The sequence below is a fragment of the Saimiri boliviensis genome, chromosome 14 (genome assembly GCF_048565385.1).
Source record: "Saimiri boliviensis isolate mSaiBol1 chromosome 14, mSaiBol1.pri, whole genome shotgun sequence".
Classification (NCBI taxonomy): Eukaryota; Metazoa; Chordata; class Mammalia; order Primates; family Cebidae; genus Saimiri; species Saimiri boliviensis.
In genome coordinates this window covers 69340390-69359409 of record NC_133462.1, presented here as the reverse complement: position 1 = coordinate 69359409, position 19020 = coordinate 69340390, and the positions used below count along the sequence as shown (strand labels likewise).

The 19020-nt window shown below is 34.3% G+C and overlaps 1 protein-coding gene across 1 annotated transcript in view; it reads right to left on the bottom strand.

Moving 5' to 3' along the window:
• Nucleotides 1–19020, bottom strand: part of SPATA17 (spermatogenesis associated 17) — a 207039-nt gene that overhangs the window by 146913 nt on the left and 41106 nt on the right. The window contains exon 5 of the mRNA XM_003930345.4: nt 14378–14481. Coding sequence (XP_003930394.3) covers nt 14378–14481 — 104 coding nt within the window. The remainder of the gene's footprint in view (nt 1–14377; nt 14482–19020) is intronic.

The following is a 19020-nucleotide window of genomic DNA, read 5'->3' as shown; positions in this document are numbered from 1 at the left end:
GGCATGGTGGAAGGTGCTTGCAATTCCAGCTACTCAGGAGGCTGAGGCAGGACAATCACTTGAACCTGAGAGGCAAAAGTTGGAGTGAGCTGAGATGGAACCATTGCACTCCAGCCTGGGCGACAAGAGCGAGACTTTGTCTCAAAAAAAAAAAAAAAAAAAAAGTGAAGGCCAATATCATGTCTTCCTTTAGGCATTTATTTTCCAGTTTGTGTCACATCTTTGTGATTTCTAATCCCCATAAAATTCCTGGTTGTTTTCTGCGACAGCAATTTTTTTCGTCAATGTTCATCAAAAATAACAATGTCCATCTAGAATTTAACACTGGATACCATATGTAGTCCAACTGAGGAACTTTTATTCTCTAAGATCTTTCATTTCCTTCATTTTGTAAAGGTAAAGTAGTATAATATGTTGGAAAGAGCACTATTCTTGAGATCATGAGGTCTAGAATCCCATCGCAGTTTTGCTACAATTTTAAAATTTAACCCTGGGCTTCAAAAGCACAATGGCTACACACTTTTGTTTGTTTCTTTACGCAGACACACAGAGAATGCCAGCATCCAAGCTCTGATTTCCTAAGTGAGGGATCAAAGGTGTGCTTTCTGAAAAAACTGAGAGAAAAAGCCTAGGCCTCAGAGTCCAGTAACCTGTGGGTGTGAAGCACAGGCCCATTGCTCCCCCTTCACTCAAAACACTGCTGGAGAATCTATTCCCTCCGTAGATCATTAGAAATTTCTTCTTTGGAGAAACTCAATACTTCTTAAAGAAAGACCTGGTGTTTGGAGGTACCGTAGTGAGTCACCTCTTCATTGTATCACTTTAAAAGCAAACAAAGCCTATCAGTCAACAACATTTGCTTATGTCTGTATACATTAAAGTCATCACTTAAATTTCTCAGGCTCATGTATAAACAAACAGCTGAAGATCCCCAGTTTTATGAGGCAAGATTCCAACATAAAAGGGAAATGAAAATAATCCCTTGGGAAAAAAACACCTTAAAGGAAACTGATAGCACAGACACTGGAATAAAACTTAACCTTAACCCAAATTGTTATCTATACGAATTATTTTCCATTTGCCACACCTTCTCTCCATTCTACATACATTCTGCCCTACACTGTGACCAAGAAAGATGAACTCTGCAGATCCTATCATCTTGGCTGGTTTCCAGTTGGGTTTAGTCTTAAAGAGAATTAGAGTGCAGGAGAAAGAAAAAATTAGGGGGTATTTCTTCATTTCTGTCTCCATTGGTGCCAAACACCTCTGGCAATAGCTGCATTCTTAGCAAGTCTAACTCATAGCCAAGGGTGGTGGAGCGAGTGTCTTGGCTCTGACTGTGTTTCATTCATACTATTTCTTCCCCTTAATACTTCAACTGTGGCAGTAGTAATACCTTCCGAGTGCTGCTGGTCTCTGAATGCCAAAAAAAAAAATCCCCTGCTGAGGCCTCTGTAACTCTATTTGAGCCACCAGAGGTAGATTCTGCTTTCTGCAAAGACCCTATTTCCTTTAGTATTTTTAGAGAAATATGAGGTATTTTATTAATAAAATAACAAAATGCTATGAAAAAAATAAATGATCAAAATGCTAGAAATACTTCATGAAGTTAAAAATTGCTAAAATAAAAATGTCAGTAGGAGGGTAGGAAGGAAGGCTCTCACAAAATCAGAATGGAAGGAAAAGGCCTAGGGCTGGAGGAGGGGTCAGAAAAATGTAAGAGACTCAGTGCATTACTTCTGGAGGTCCAACATCCAACCAATAAGAACCACATGAAGAAAGAAGAAAAGAAAATACAATGAGGAAATTATGTAAGACATAATATAAGAACACATTGTAGAACTGAAGGGTCCACTGACTGCTCAGTACACTGAATGTAAATTGCCCATAAAAGTAATAATTCTGGGAAATTATGAAACCTTCATAGAAAAAAAAATTCTAAAAAAATGAATTGCCCCAAAAATGTACTGTTGGATGTACCCAAGAACCTATCTCCCTCAAGTCCCTTCTAGCCAGTAACTGAGGATGATGTGGTACTAAAGCATGACCATTCAGGCAAGGCAACAAGACTCCTTCATGGGGAAACTTTAGCTTCAGGACAACCCATCAGCCTAGTTGAACATTTCTTGGAAACGTATTATAGTCCCGGTCTCTTCCTGATCTTCTTCTTCCCCTCTTTCTATGAGTGTCAGACTTGCATTGTGAACTAACAGTGTTCTTCACCTTCTCCTGTTTATAAGTATTAGCTCTTAATTTCTCTACCTTGTCCTTGATAGTAATAGCCACTATTTGTTGAGTGTCATTTATAAGCTTAGTGTTTCATATACCGCATATTTCACAAAAACTCTGCAAATAAATATTGGTGCTCCAATATAAAGATGAATACATCTGATTTCTGTTAAGATTAAGCAACTAGTTCAAAGTCACATAGCTAGAAAGTGGAAGAACTGTGACTCAAATTCACATTTTTCTGAATCCAAAGTCAATGTTCTCAATCTTTTATGTCTTATATATTTTATCTTAAAGCTTTCATGACGTACCCAAGATAAATGAAAACATATGTCCACATAAGAACTTGTACATGAACACAGGGACACAAAGAAGGGAACAAACACTGAGGCCTACTTGGCAGTGCAGGGTGGAAGGAGGCTGCGGATTGAAAAACTACCTACTGGGTGCTATGTGTACTACCTGGCTGATGAAATAATATGTACACCAAACCCCTGTGACATGCAATTTGCCTATTTAACAAACCCATGTATGTACCACTGAACTTAAAATAAAAGTTAAAAAGAAAACTTGTACATGAATATTCATGGCAGCACTTTTCACAACAGCTGAAAAGTGGAAACATCTCAAATGTCCATCAACTAATTAACAGCTATAAATATGTGGTTTATTGATATAATGAAATATTATCTGACAATAAAAAGGGATTATGTGCTGATATACATATACATATATCCCCTGCTGAGCTCTCTGTAACTGTTTGAGCCACCTAAGGTTAATTCTGCTTTCTGCAAAGACCCTATTTGCTCTAGAATTTTTAGAGAAATATGAGATGAACAACATGGATGAACCTTGAAAACATCATGATAAGTGAAAGAAGTAAGTCATAAAAGGTTCAATTTATATGAAATGTCCAGACTGGGCAAATTTATGGTGACAGAATGTAGATTAGTGGTTACCTAGAACCAAGGGGGGACAAGTAGAATGGAGATGACTAATAAAGAGTATGGGGTTTCTTTTTAATATAATAAAAGTATTTTTAATTGATTGTGGTGATGGTTGCAAAACTCTACAAATATACTAAAATCCATAGTACTTAAATTGGTATATTATATATTATGTGGATTTTTATCTCAAAAAAGTTTGCTTTGTTATAATAAAAACAAAGCAAACAAATAAATTGTTTTAAAAAACTTTCATGTTACACAAAAGGATAGGTAGAAAATAATATTCATAGAATCTGGCCAAACCATATTATATAAAATCATCATGCTAAGAAACTAATTCATTTCGATGAATGACAAATTTACATAATTTACATTCAAAACAGAGCTACTGTTATGAGATACTAACCATCAGCAACTATATTCAAGCATTAAACTTGGGGGAATGTATCACATTGATCTTAAATTTCTGCAAGAGTTTTTTTTTTTTTTTTAAAGTCACTTCTCTGACTCCAAGCTAATAATGTTTTATTAATGCTACCAATCTGTAACTCTGTAGTTAGTTTTTAATTTCATTACATAATTTTCTTATTCATAACCTGGGGCAGTTTTTGCATATCTGTCTAGAGGTTACAAAAGAACATGTCTACTAAGTGCAAACTCAGCCTTAAATTAATCAATCTCATTTATCTTTGTAATAGGTCCACTCTTGGTTAAAAAATACATTTTTGCGTATGTACCATACAATTTTTTTTACTATTAACTATAAAATAGATAAACCATTTCTATTAGCAAGCAGATAAATTAAAGTTAAGGGCAATGTTGTCTGGTATCCTACACAATTCAAATGCAAAACATATTCTGATGTAAAATATTTTGCTACTTTTCTTCTTTAAATGATTTAACCCCCGAAGACAGAGGATTGTACTAAGTCTTCCATATTCTCTTTGAAACTCAGGGATAATTCTTAATCGTTGCTGGTATAAGTAATTAGGATAAGTCATAATTGCCTTGAGACAATATTAAAGATCTAAATATAATATTAAAAAGACCTGACACAAACATATTGCCCTAAGTCAATATAAAGTAACTTTTATCCCAGGCAAAATGCTGAAAATCAACATGCTTTTTGAAATACAACATATGAGTCACTCTGTGAAAGACTGCCTTTAAAAAGACCTTTAATGATCCCCACTGTGGTATTTATTCCATTACATAATTCCCTCCCTTTGAGTGTGGGAGGGGCCAAGTTTCTTGCTTTAAATAAACAGAATAGCAAAAATGATGGGATGTTACTTCTGACATTTGGTTATGAGACAAATGTAGCTTCCATCTTGGGTGCTCTCTCATGTTCTCCACTTTGCCAGAGAAGCCAATTTTCATGCTGTAAGCTGCCTGATGGTGAGATACATGTGGCAAGAATCTGAGGAACATCATCGGCCAACAGCCAGAGGAATTAAGGCCTATGTGAGTGAGCCTGAAAGTGAATCTTTCCCAGGTGGAACCTTTGCATGAAACAGCAGCCCTGGCTAACAGGTTGACTACAACCTCATAAGAGACTTCAAGTCTACATAAAAAGGAAAGTCCCTCCCAGATTCCTGATTAAGAAAACTATGAGATAATAAATATTTATTGTTTTAAGCTGCTTTGAGTATGATTTCTTATACAGCAAATGGCAATTACAGTTCTGATCCCAGTGATTTTCACTGAAAAACAAAATAACAAAATATGAAAAAGGAATCTAAACATGTGTTATCTTTTTTTTATGAGAAAAAAAACTACTGTAATTCAGAAAATGAATAACCACAATAGGTGATTTTAAATCTTACCAGACTCTTTAAATGTGACCATTATGAAAACTGCATTTGAACCCGTGTGCCAAAACACAAAAGTGATCATGTCACTGCCTCATTAAATGGAAAGCCCATTCAATGATTTTAGAACAGTATTTAGATACTTTATCATGGCCTAAATACCCTGGTATCACATGACCCCTGCTATGCTATCTGGATTTATCCCTAGGCAATTCTTCAGTCAATTTCTATGCACCAATCTCAGTGAAATTTTACATGTTAATATATTAGTTCCTGCACAGCTTTCAGGTCTCAGCTTCTCTGCCTCTGAGAATGTCCCTAATTCCTAGGCTCCCATACTTTCCTTGAATCACGCCAGTCACTTTTGCATTAACTATTCTTCTTGTGTCTGTTCTATGGTACCATGTTATCATTGCATTTATAAAACTGCTTATTTACATTTTAAAGGTAGCTATGTATTTCCAATTTTAAGACAGTAAAATTAACTCTAACCTTTTTCTCCCTTGAACTTTCATAAAGTAACAAAGGCAATTAGAAATATAAAAGAGAACTCTATCATCAGTAAATTAGGAAGAAATATACATGAAGAAGGGATACGAAAATAGTAAACTTTCAATCAGAATAAGAGAAGTTATGGAGACAAGGTACTTAAAGATTCAGATTTCAGCGAATACCAGGTGCATGCTTCCTAAAAAACAGGTGGCATATCCTGAGTAGAAAAAAGCAAAACTGATTCTTTCCTTGCCCAGGTAAACAAGATTTCACAGTAAAGCTTGACTGTAGCATATTTTCTGAATGAAAACATGGAGAGGCAGAAGATGCAGAACTAAATGAGGAAATGCACAGGGATGCCATCCTTGACATAGATTTAAAAAGAAAGAGAGTCCTTAAGTAATAAGCAGTCTAATAATTTCAATCACTATGAACATAAAACTGGAAATGCTAAACCAATTCACAGAGAGTCACATATGCAGAGCTATACTCTGAGCCAAGAAGATCTCCAGCCACCCCCAGAGCACCTCTCTGAATCTTCCCCAACACTATCGTTTTACAATACCCCTTTCCAAGATAACAATAAAAATAAAGAAACTACATGTACTCTATTAATAAATGCAATAAGAACAAAAAGGTAGTAAAAGATTAGGAAAATCAATTACCTGCTGGAGAATACACACCTAAAAACGTAGCCTCCTAAAAGTAGAAATGCTACATGGCTTATTAAAGACTGGATGACAACAGAATGAAAACAGGTGGATAGGTTTTCAGCTGGTGAACTTAACTATAAAGACTGTTTGCCATCCCCCTCTCTAACTGAAAATACATGGAATATATGTAAGAAAATAATTTTGGATATTTTTGAATATTTAGCCAAACTCAACACCAAAAATGTATATAATAAATATGGAAGCTTGAAATTAGGTAAATGGTAAAACTGAACCTGCTGCCTACAAATTTATTAGAAACACCCTAAGGCCATTATTTCTAGCATCTGAACTTCACTGCCCTCAGGAAGTGGAGGGTAAGTAACATTCTGGAGCATGAGTGAGGCAACACTATGCTGCATACGTAAACCAGGAGTCCCAAGGAAACGCCAACTGCTTGTATTCTGTGAATACAAAGACTTCCTCTTTGTTTCTTTTTTTTGAGACAGGGTCTCGCTGTGTTGCCCAGGTTGGACTCAAACTCTGGGGCTTCAATGATCTTCCTGCCTCAGCTTCCCAAATAGCTGGGTCTTTAGGCATATGTCATCATGCCTGCCTTGTAAAAACATTTATTATGAGAAATCAGAGACCCAGGCCAAATGAAATATATGGACTAAAATCCGACTACTCACGAGGTGTGAGATATCCAGATTCCAAAATTTGCAGCCACTACAATTAAATGTTCTTGAAACTGTGAAACTCACGGGGACTGGCAAGGGAAACTGCTTTGTAAGAACATTTCCATTAATTCTGGACACATGGCACTCTAACTGAATGGCCAATCTGAGCTCACAGAATTTTCAAACTATGAAAGAAATTCAATCATTGTGAAAGAGTCTAAAGAGATAGCCAAGAAAAAAAAAGAGAATTTTCATCCTAAGAAATACAAATAAGAATATCTGAAAGAAACCTTAAATCCAGTATGTTCAAAATGTTTAAAATCGGCTGTGAGTTTTTCACAGATGGCTCTTATTTTGAAGTATGTCCCTTCAATGCCTTGTTTGTTGAGGATTCTTAACATGAAGGGATGCTGAATTTTATTGAAAGCCTTTTTTGGCACATGCTGAGATAATCATGTGTTTTTTGTTTTTAGCTCAGTTTATGTAACAAAGCAAATTTATTGGTTTTTTTATTTTAAAAAATTGTAGCCACTCTGATAGGTGTGTACTGAGGTTTTAATTGCATTTCCCTAATAACTAACAAAGTTTAATACCTTTTCATTTTGCCATTTGCATATTCTTGAGAAATGTTTTTTCTTGTGTTTTGCCCATTTTGTAATTAGATTATTTATATTTTCACAGTGGAGATTTTTGGAGTTTTAAAAAATGTATTCTGGATACATTTTTCATCAGATATGTGGTTTGAAAACATTTTCTTTCAGTGTGTAGCTTGTCTTTTCATTCTCTTAATATGATCTTTTCACAGCAGATAACTTTCTAATTTCTATGCATCCAGTTTTTGAATATTTTCTTCTATGAATCATTTTTTTTTTGGAGTCAATTCTAAGGTCTTTTTGCCTGTCCCTAGATCCCAAATATTTTCTCCTTTTATTTTTCTAAAACTTTTATTGTCTTCCATTTTACATATGTAATTCATTTGTAACAATGGATATCTAATTGTTCTAGCATCATTTTTTTTTTAAAGGCTAACTTTCCTTCATTGATTTGTTTTTGCACCTTGTCAAAAACAAGGTAGGTATAATTACGTGGCCTATTTTTGGACTTTCTGTTCTGTCCTTTTTGTCTGTGTCTATCCCACTGCCAGTAAACCCTAGCCTATCCACTGTGACTATAAAATAAACCTTAATATTGGGCAGAAAGATGTCTTCACCCTAGTTTTTTTTTCAAGGTCGTTTTATTTATTCTCAGGGTTTTGCTTCTCCATATACATTTTAGAATAAGGTTATGTACATCTACAAAACACTTGGCTGGAATTTTGTTAGAAATTTAATGAAATCAGTGGACCAATATGAGAGGAATTGATTCATTTTCTTTTAAAAATAAATTATAGTAGGTGGCTCATGCCAGTAATCCCAGCACTTTGGGAGGCCGAGGTGGGCAGATCATGAGGTCAGGAGATCGAGACCATCCTGGCCAACATGATGAAATCCCATCTCTACTAAAAATACACTAAAAATGCCAAAAAAAAAGTTAGCTGGGTGTGGCGGCACACACTTGTAGTCCCAGGTACTCGGAAGGCTGAGGCAGGAGAACCCAGGAGGCAGAGATTGCAGGGAGCTGAGATCACGTCACTGCGCTACAGCCTGGGCGACAGTGCAAGACTCCATCTCAAAAATAAATAAATAAATAAGTTATATTCACTTATACTTACTGATATTTTACATGTGTGTTGTCTTAGTTCTATACTTTTTGCTATAGATTTTCATTGTTAGGCTTTCAGTATAGACCTATGTATCTGTGCTTTAAATCTAATAATTTGGAAGAGTTATGCCTATTTTTAGTTCTGATAGAGATCTTATTTTCTTAAAAATATTTTCAGTATTTATATTTATACAAAATCTATTGAATAGATTTTGATCGAATACACATGCACACACACACACACACACACACTCACACACACACAGAGTTTTACATATTTTCATCTTTAGACATAATGTGACCTGTATGCGACCTGTCAGTTTATACATTCTTTTTTTTTTTTTTTTTTTTTTGAGATAAAGTCTTACTCTGTTCTCAGGCTGGAGTGCAGTGGTGCAATCTCTGCTCACTGCACCCTCTGCCTCCCAGGTTCAAGTGAATCTCTTGCCTCAACCTCCCAATTAGCTGGGACTACAGGTGTGCACCACCAAAAGAAATGAGAACTGTTAAAATGTTCTTGCTTAATTAAGAGTCCAGGCAAGAGACGACAGAAGCCTATATTTCAAAAGTTGGTGTTTTGGTAGAAGGAAGCCTCCAGAAATTTCTGTGTTAAATAATGGGGAGGAGAGGATTACCAGTTTTTTTTCTTTTTGAATTTTTTTTTTTTTTTTTTTTGGAGAGTCTCACTCTTTGCCCCAGCTGGAGTACAGTGGTACAATCACAGTTCACTACAGCCTCAAACTCCTGGGCTCAAGTGATCCTCCTGCCTTAGCCTCCCAAGTAGCTGGGACTACAGGCATGCACCACTGTGCCCAGCCCTCCAGTTTTAAAAGTTAACAGGTAAGTTCAATTTTCAATGAAGCTGAAGCTGAGGTACAGAAGAGCCATGATTCTAATATGTATATTTTTTTAAGTTCACAATAACAAATCATAGTTTATATATAAAAAAGAGACAAAGTAGAAACATAAAGCAAGATGAGAGAAGCTAGAAAGAGTTGAACAGTTATGATAATGAGAGTATTTTATTGCTCAATTAAAATATAAAAACTTAGCTCAAGTAAGAAAACAAAATCTATTCATTTGCCTTTAGAGAATACCTAAAACAAAATAATAGAGTCATGCATTGCTTAACTAATGACAGAGATTCAATCTGAGAAATCCGTCATTAGGCAATTTCATCACCATGCAAACATCATAGAGTGTACTTACACCAGCCTAGATAGTATGGCTTACTATACACCTAGGGTGCATAGTATAGCCTCTGACTCTGAGGCTACAAACCTGTACAGTGTGGTGCTGTACTGAATACTGTATGTAACTAGTATAATGGTAACTGTTTGTGTATCTAAACATAGAAAATGTACAGTAAAAGTACAGTATTATGATCTTATGGGACCACCATCATAAATGTCCCACATCATTGATCAAAACATCATTGTGTGGTATGTGACTGTATATATATGGTGAAAAACTCAATAAATTCCCTGAAGTAATAATTGTACCGAATATATTTTCTGACTATAACATAATAAACCTAGAAATAAATTTGTTTTATGTTTAAATTACCAGAAAAAAGCCAAGCCACTGGAGATTGAAAAATGAATTTCAAAGAGAATATAAAATATGCAATTACAATATGAGAACATTATATATAAAAATATATTAAATGTAGACAATATTACACATGGAAACAAATTATAGCCTAAACATTTTAATTACTAAAAAGCAGTAAAGAGAGTACTGAATGCAAGAACTGTAAGAAACTCAATATTAACTAGTAGTAGTACTAAAATAACACAATGTTTACAATAGAAAAAATTTAGAACAACTGTATCTCTAACAATAAAGAATATTTTAAAAGCTATTATGGAGCTGGACACGGTGGCTCATGCCAGTAATCCCAGCACTTTGGGAGGCCAAGGTGGGTGGATCACTTGAAGTCAGGAGTTCAAGACCAGCCTGGCCAACATGGCAAAACCCCATCTCTACTAAAAATACAAAAATTAGCCAGATATGGTGGCAGATGTCTGTAATCCCAGCTACTTGAGAGGCCGAGGTGGGAGAATCACTTGAACCCAGGAGGCAGAGGTTGTGGTGAGCCAAGATTGCACCACTGCACTCCAGCCTGGGCAACAGAGCGAGACTCCACTGCAAATAAATAAATAAATAAATAAATGCCATTATGAACAATGATATTGGTATAACTAATGACATGAAAATGTACAAAATATTTTTTAAGTTGAAAGACAATAGGTTAACAATAGCATATTGTATTAAGTCATTTTATAAAATATATCTGTGTCAGCATAGAAATAAAATAATAAACTAACATTTATTAAGTGCATATTATATACCAGGCACTGTTTAAGCATTTTACATACACTGATTCATTTATGTGTATAATAAACCTATGTAGTCATTCTGTTATTTTCCCCACTTTATGAGGAGATTTAAAATAAGAGAAATTAAAGAATTTTCCCAAGGTCACACAGCGAATAAGTGGCTGAGGCTTGGAAGAACATATATAAAAATGTTAACAGGCTAAGCACAGTGGCTCACACCTGTAATCCCACCACTTTGGGAGGCCAAGGTGGGCAGATCACCTGAGGTCAGGAATTTGAGACCAGTCTGGCTAACATAGGGAAACCCCATCTCTACTAAAAGTACAAAAATTAGCTGGCTGTGGTGGTGCAGGCCTGTAAATCCCAGCTACTCAGGAGGTTGAAGCAGGAGAATCGCTTGAACTGGAAGGGTGGAAGTTGAAGTGAGTCAAGATTGTGCCACTGTACTCCAGCCTGGGAGACAGAATGGGACTCTGTCTCAAAAAATTTTTAAAAAAAACAAAAGAAAAAGCTAATAGTGTTTATTTCTGAGTGATGACATTATAGATGATTTTTTTGTTTAGCTTGTTTTACATTATCCATATTTTCAGTTTTTCTGCAAGGGACATGTATTATTTGTGAAACAAAGAAATCAAGGGTCTTTTAAAGATGTAAGCAAACTATTTCATTAGGAAACAAAAAATAAGTTAAAAGAAAGAATCTGAGAGCTATTTCTCTAAAAAATATAGATAAGCCTAACAATTTTGAGAACAAAAGAGAGAAATATTTAAACAAATAAATATGCAAATTAAATAATGAGAAATGGACTAAAACAACTAAAGTACATATTTTAATTAAAATATTATAAATATCATTAGATATATTTAAATGTCAATAAACTAATAATTTTCTGGAAATAAAGAATATGGACTCTAATAAATTTGTAAAATCCTGAATTAAGGTTTGGAAATGTTAACGATTTACCTTCCCCCAAAGGCTCTGGGTCCAGGTAGTTTTATAAAGTATTTATTTTAAACTTCCAAAGAATAGTAATCCCCATATCAGAAAATCTACTTAATTCATTCAATAAATATAGCAAAAACCTGACACTAGGATCTGACAATTGCAGTCTAAGAAAGAAACTTACAGTAGTCCCTGTTATTTACAGGGCTTATGTTCCAAGGCTCTTTGTGGCTGCCTGAAACTGCAGATAATACTGAGCCCTACAAATACTACATTTCCTCCCATACATACATACCTACGATAAAATTTAATTTATAAATTAGGTACAGTAAGAGATTCACCACAATAACAAAAACTAAAATAGAACACATATAACAATATACTGTAATAAAGATCATACAAATGGGTGTTCTCGCTCACTCTTTCTCTTGTTCTCTCTCAAAATATCTTATTATACTGTACTATGAATAACTGAAACTGCAGAAGACAAAACCATGGATAAGACGGACCACTGTACAACCAATCACACTTACAGAAGAGGATGTAAGTATCTTTTATAAAATACTAACATAATTCAGTGAAAAATCAAAAGAACGCAATGGCCTGGTTAGATGTATTCCTAAAATATATGATGCTTTAATATTAGTACACCTATTAATAGAATATAGCTCTATGCATGGTAACATATAAAAAAGGAAAAGCATCCTATATAATTATTTCAATGGATGATGCAAAAGCATTTGCTAAAGTCAACTTCCATTCCTGGTTTAAAAAACTTTAAGAGAGCTGGAAGTAATAGAATGACTCTGTAATATACTAAAGAATACCACTCTAAAACAGATTGTCAGTACTGATACACCAGACTCTCTAGTGACTAGAGAGATTCCTATTAAAATTAGGAGGAAAACAAGAATTCTAGAAATACCTGTCAAATAAAAGATTCAGACCTTTCCAAAACCACATCTTCTCCTGTTTGCCTCCTTGACTTTCTCCTATTCAAGGCTCAGACAAGACTGAAGCAAGTGCAGAACTGAAGAACACACTCACTCTTGGGGTTATGAAAGTTCAAGGTTGACAGTTGTGTGACCCTGACAGTGAGCACCTCCTTCCCTTAAAAATCTCACTTGTCTCACCCTAGTTTCAGCCCTGCACATAATCCTTCTCTTTTGTAAACTCTGCTAGCTCTTTCTCCTTATAAATTAAAGTCAGCCATTTGTAGACAGCCAGCTGGTCTTTAGAATTGTAGATGTTTCAAGAAGAAATTAAACAGCGTCCCCTATGGTTCATGTGTTCCTGAATTTTCCAACTTCACCCGTCGACTAAATCCTATTGAAGCCTTCCCATCTCAACTGCTCGCTTTCCAAAGAAATGAACTTAACAAATTCTCTACAGGTAATCCTCAAAGACCCTTTATACTCATGACATATGTGAGAAAGTTAGTAGTTGGGAAATCAGTTTTCATATATATCTTACAATATATATTATTTTAGGATCTTAGATAAAACCTTTATTTTATTAATTTACTGTCAGTTAATTGTTCTCTTTAGTTCAAAGACTTTAAAAGGTAAAATAAGTGGCCGGGTTCAGTGGCTCATGTCTATAAGCCCAGCACTTTGAGAGGCTGAGGCGGGCAGATTACCTCAGGTTAAGCTTTCGAAACCAGCCTAGCCAACATGGGGAAACCCATCCTACTAAAAATACAAAAATTAGCCAGGCATAGCGGCGCATGCCTGAAATCCAGCTACTCAGGAGGCTGAGGCAAAAGAATTGCTTGAACCCCTGAAGCGGAGGTTGCAGTGAGCTAAGATTGTGCCGCTACACTCCAGCTTCCTTGGGTGACACGAGACTCCGTCTCAAAAAAAAAAAAACAAAGTAAAATAAGATAATATATGATATATGTAGAAAATGTTTTGAAAGTGAGACTATTCTCTAAATGCCAACTATTATTAATTAGTGTTTCCTTTTTATCAAAATGTACTATATGCATATGGTCATTTAATGGGGCCTATCACAGGAGGAAAAACTATTTACAAAGTAACATGAAAACATATAGAACTTGGCTGGCTGAATAGTATTATGATGCCTTTACTTTGCATAATTCTACAGCTCCTGTATCCTAAATCTATGTCCTATCTTCCTATGTATTTAAACAAATTAAAACTGACTGTGAACAGATCCTTTTAATATGTTTCATGATATTTTCTTCTTGGAGAGGCGAGTTCTTGCTATGGAACATGTTTCTCAAATGCATCTGAAGCTTATCATATTTAATGTTGCATCTCTAGAATTGTTTTACAGATAAATTAATCTCATTATGAAATAATTTTTCTGAAACTATTTTGTATAGGACCAAGATACTACACACATAAATAAACTAATTTTGCAGTGAAGAATACAAGATTTTAAAACTATAATAATAATACATTAAGGTATATAGAATCATAAATATATATATATATTCAATAAATGCCTGCCTAAATATCACTGACTTTTAGAAAGTATTTCTAAGCATGGCATTGATCAACATCTCTTGACTCATCTTTCCAAAATTTTCCCTAGTGAACGGATGATTGTACTACTTACCTAATTGCATCATTTGTCTCTGAAACAACTCTCAGGTACTCTTTCAAATAATAATAATTAAAGAGGTATTTCCGAACCCTGTAGCCTCGCCATCGTCTCTGAATCTATTAAAGTAAATAAAAAGATAAAATATGTCATTAAATATTTTTATTAAACAATGTAATAGCACTTGGTAATTATGGCTGATAACTCCTATCAAATAAAGTCTTAGGCTTTTCCATTAATATAACAGTATATTAGTTATAAATATAGTTTCTGCTCATAAATTTATTATGAAATATTATAAAATAAACATAATTTTAGGCTATTATAATTTATTTAAAATTATTTATAATTATTTCACAGAATACTAAACTATTGAAAGATTTTTAAAAATTTGCTTTATATAACCAACTGACTTTAAGATTGTATTTGGTCTCATTGAAAAGCACTTTTAGTTTTTGTATTTGGTCTCATTAATGGGCTTCTTAAATTCAATGGTATCAAAATATTTAAAGAAATTCTTGTATCTCGATTATGACATTTTAATCCTTCCTTAACAATAACAACAATAGATAACGTTTATTGAGTTCTTATGTGCCAGGCACTAATCTAAGGGTTTTTGCTTATATTTATGTATTTAATCTTTAGAATACTCCTATGACATAAATAGTCATTACCTCACTTACAGATGTGGAAACAGTTAAAAAGAGAGGTTACACAGTTTTTCTATAATTATGCAGCTATTAGGATGAATCCAGGAATTAAATTAGGGCTTCAGAGAGCCTATTCTCATAACCATTGCAATACAGAATTGGGAACAAAGAGAACTGTGATTTTCAAAAAAGAACATTTTTATTGAAATAATCTGCTTCTTATATCTTTTACTTCAATGCTGACATTCAAATAGTTTTATTTTTACTAGAACATACAATGAAAGTAGGGTTTTTTTTTTGTTTTTGTTTTTTGTTTTTTTTTTTGGATGAGAGGAATGTTAGAGGTCTGAGAGACCATACCTAAGTTAGCTTCTAGATATCTTATACAACCCCAGTAACCATGAGAATCAGTCACTCTTCTTGAATCCTATCTTTGCTAATATAAATATCTTGGCTATATTCTCTAACACCACTATTTGAAAAACTCAAACAAAATAATATATGATATTAATTTGAGAGGAAAAAAATACCTGAAGTTATTTAAATAATTAGAGAAAAAAGAAATAGCACATATCGAAAAATATTAACGTAGTCTTGCGTAAAGATTTACCATTATTTCCTAAAATTTCCCAACAGTTTAAATATCTACATGAATGATTCATGTATCATAAATTATTCTCTTTTTGGAGATGAAGTCTTCCCAATTTTAGCACAGTTTGTTAGGATAAGAGAATACACATCTTCTCTAAACTTTTTTTAATAGAAAAGTGAAATATAGAGACTAAGCACCAGTCCATTGGGTTTAATCCTCAAAGCCTACTTTTTCTTTTTTTTTAGCTAAAAAATGTTTAGTATAACATTGTATAAGTTGAATATTGGATCAACAAAAAGTATATCAGAAAAACGGTTTACTTAAATTCTGATATTTTATTTTTCGCTGTTTTAAAACATGGCCATTTAAAACATCATTTACAATCATTTTACAATTTATTAAACATGGCCGGGCACAGTGGCCTACGCCTGTAATCCCAACACTTTGGGAGGCCGAGGCAGGTGGATCACAGGGTCAGGAGTTTGAGACCAGCCTGGCCAATATGGTGAAACCCCATCTCTGCTAAAAATACAAAAATTAGCCGGGTGTGGTGGCACTAGCCTGTAATCCCAGCTAATTGGCTTGAAGAGTCATTTGAACTCAGGAGGCGAAGGCTGCAGTTAGCTGAGATGGTGCCACTGCATTCTAGCCTGGGCAACAGAGTGAGACTCTGTTTCAAAAAAGGGGGAAAAAAAGGTATTAAATATAAAAATTACAAGGGAGTGTTTTTGTCAAACTCCTAGTATGAGAATTACTAAAATAACTGAAAATATGTAAAACAGGTTGTAAGAACAAGTAAATAATAGACAATAGCTTTATTTATTTATTTTTTTAAATGGAGTTGTACTCTGTCACCCAGTCTGGAGTGCAGTGGCATGATCTCAGCTCAGTGCAACCTGTGCTTCCTGAGTTCAAATGATTCTCCTGCCTTAGCCTCCCAAGTAGCTGTGATTACAGGCATGCACCACCACACCTAGCTTATTTTTGTATTTTTAGTAGAGACAGGGTTTCACCACATTGGCCGGGCTGGTCTCGAACTCCTGACTTTAAGTGATCCACCTGCCTCAGCCTCCCAAAGTGATGGAATTACAGGAGTGATCCACCACATCCGGCCAACAACAATTTTAGAAAATGAAACTAGTAGTATAGCAAGCTAATGTAACAAAAGTATTCAAAGTGTCTTTTGAAATACTTCTCAAATAATCTTATTTGCAAGGTCAATTCTTTAAATTAAAAAAAATTCTAAAATTATAGACTCAATTTAGAAACTCTCCCTAATTGACCAATATTATATTATGGCTGAGAAAGAAAAAGAAGGAATTGACAGAACTACTTTCCTAATAAAAAACGAGAGTCAACTGGAATGCATATACATAGATAAATCATACATGGAAATAAGTGCATATTTTCCTAGCTTATCTAATTCGATCATTACAGCATCATTCTGAGGTGGAGATTATTATTAGCCTCATTAATAGAAGAAGGAACTGATGTTTAGAGAGGTCAACTAATTGCCTAAGGTCATATAGCTGGTTGGATGGCCTCAAATGTTTCAGCATACTTTTATTGCATATGCAGATATACAGTAACAATTTTATTAATGAAGAGAACACTTGTAAATACATGTACTGACAGGAAATACATCATCAGCAATAGAAGTGATTCAAGTTGCATAGGAAAATATTAAGATATCAAATAGTATTAAGGGAGGGGCTATCTATCACATGAAAATATCATTAAATTATAAATAAAATAAGATTAGGAGTGCCAGAAAACCCAAAAGATGCATGTTGGCACACTGAGAGGAAGGAAGAATGATGGGGGTTTATGATTTGGTAACATCAGAGAAGTGACTATTCCCATTTCTGAGAAAGAGATGTTAAAGGAAAAAAACTGAAATTGGCTGAAAGATTTGTGTTCAAATAAGAAGAGCTTCCTGTAATTATATATATATATATATATATATATATATATATATATAAATCCAAAAACCTGGGCTCTTTCCTTCACCAAACCCAGCAACTACTGGAAACAGCACCAACCATATCTAGAGAGACTACAACTGGTATGCTTTCAGAAACATTCGGATGTCCTGACTCCCTACACATCTCTCCAAAGGCAGGCTAAAATTCCTCTCCAAGATAATTCCTTTTATTCAAAATTGGACATTAAAGAATGTAATAAGTAAGTGATGGTTAAGGTAACAAATTAAAACTCATCCACACTAAAGTATAATCAATCAATCTTTAAGTGGCTTTCCTAGAGATGAGTGGGTAAAAAGAGCTGGAGGAAACAGCATTTGAGTGGGTGAAGAAGCTGCCATCAGTGAAATGAAGGATCTAAAATTTATTGAGCTCCATGAATGTGCCAGGTATTATGCTAACTGCTTTTATTCTCACAATATCCTTGAGAATAGGGCATGATCTCCGTGTTAAAAATGAAGAAACTGAGGTTAAGTAATTTGCTACGGGTCACATAACCAGTAAAACAGTAAATGGAGAGTCAGGATACAAACCCAGGTTTCTCTTACTCCTAAACACACACTCTTTCTACTAAAACATCTTACATATATATTGTATACAAAGAGAAAGTAGTTTCAAATATGGTGTTTTCTTACAGGGAGTCTAGTATAGCCAATAGCTAATTGATATTGTAAAATACAATACAGATGAGATTCTACTATATTTCCTATTACAGAAATGAATGACATCTTAAATTTTGCCTATTCTGTTAGTATTCCAGTACTAGTAAATACACTTTTAATTTTTTAAAATGTACTTTCAAGAGGCAAGAATATTTTTGATAACATTTATTCTTAATTTCAAGGTGAATGGGTTACTACTTCAAAAAAAAAAAAGAAAAGAAAAGAAAATGACTTGTATTCATGCCCTTCAAAGTAATTAGCAACTTTCAAAAGTGATTGGTATAAAACAATTATTGTCATTGATCAGCTCTGAATAGATAATTTTAAACAAAGTCATTGTGTGCTCAGCAGATTACAGCTTGTTAACGGGCAAGTTCTAAATGACCTCTTAAGCTAGTCAAATCAATGATGCATATTCCTCATTAAGTAACATCAAAATGTAAGTGGTCTTATAAATAATGTTTATTTTAAGCACTAAAACAAATGGCAAAACCTCGATATATTAAAAACCATCTGCCATAGAAAAGATATTTCCTCCATTGGGTTTACTTTTATTCCTGAAAATCCATAGTAACCTTAATGCCACTAAAAGAGAGAAAAAATGTTTCCTCTCTTAACATGAAAAATGAAGGTATGAGGCCGAGAGTAGGGGCTCATACCTGTAATCCCCGAGCTTTGGGCAGTCTAGGCAGGCAGATCACGAGGTCAGGAGTTCGAGACCAGCCTGGTCAATATAGTGAAATTCCGTCTCTACTAAAAATACAAAAAATTA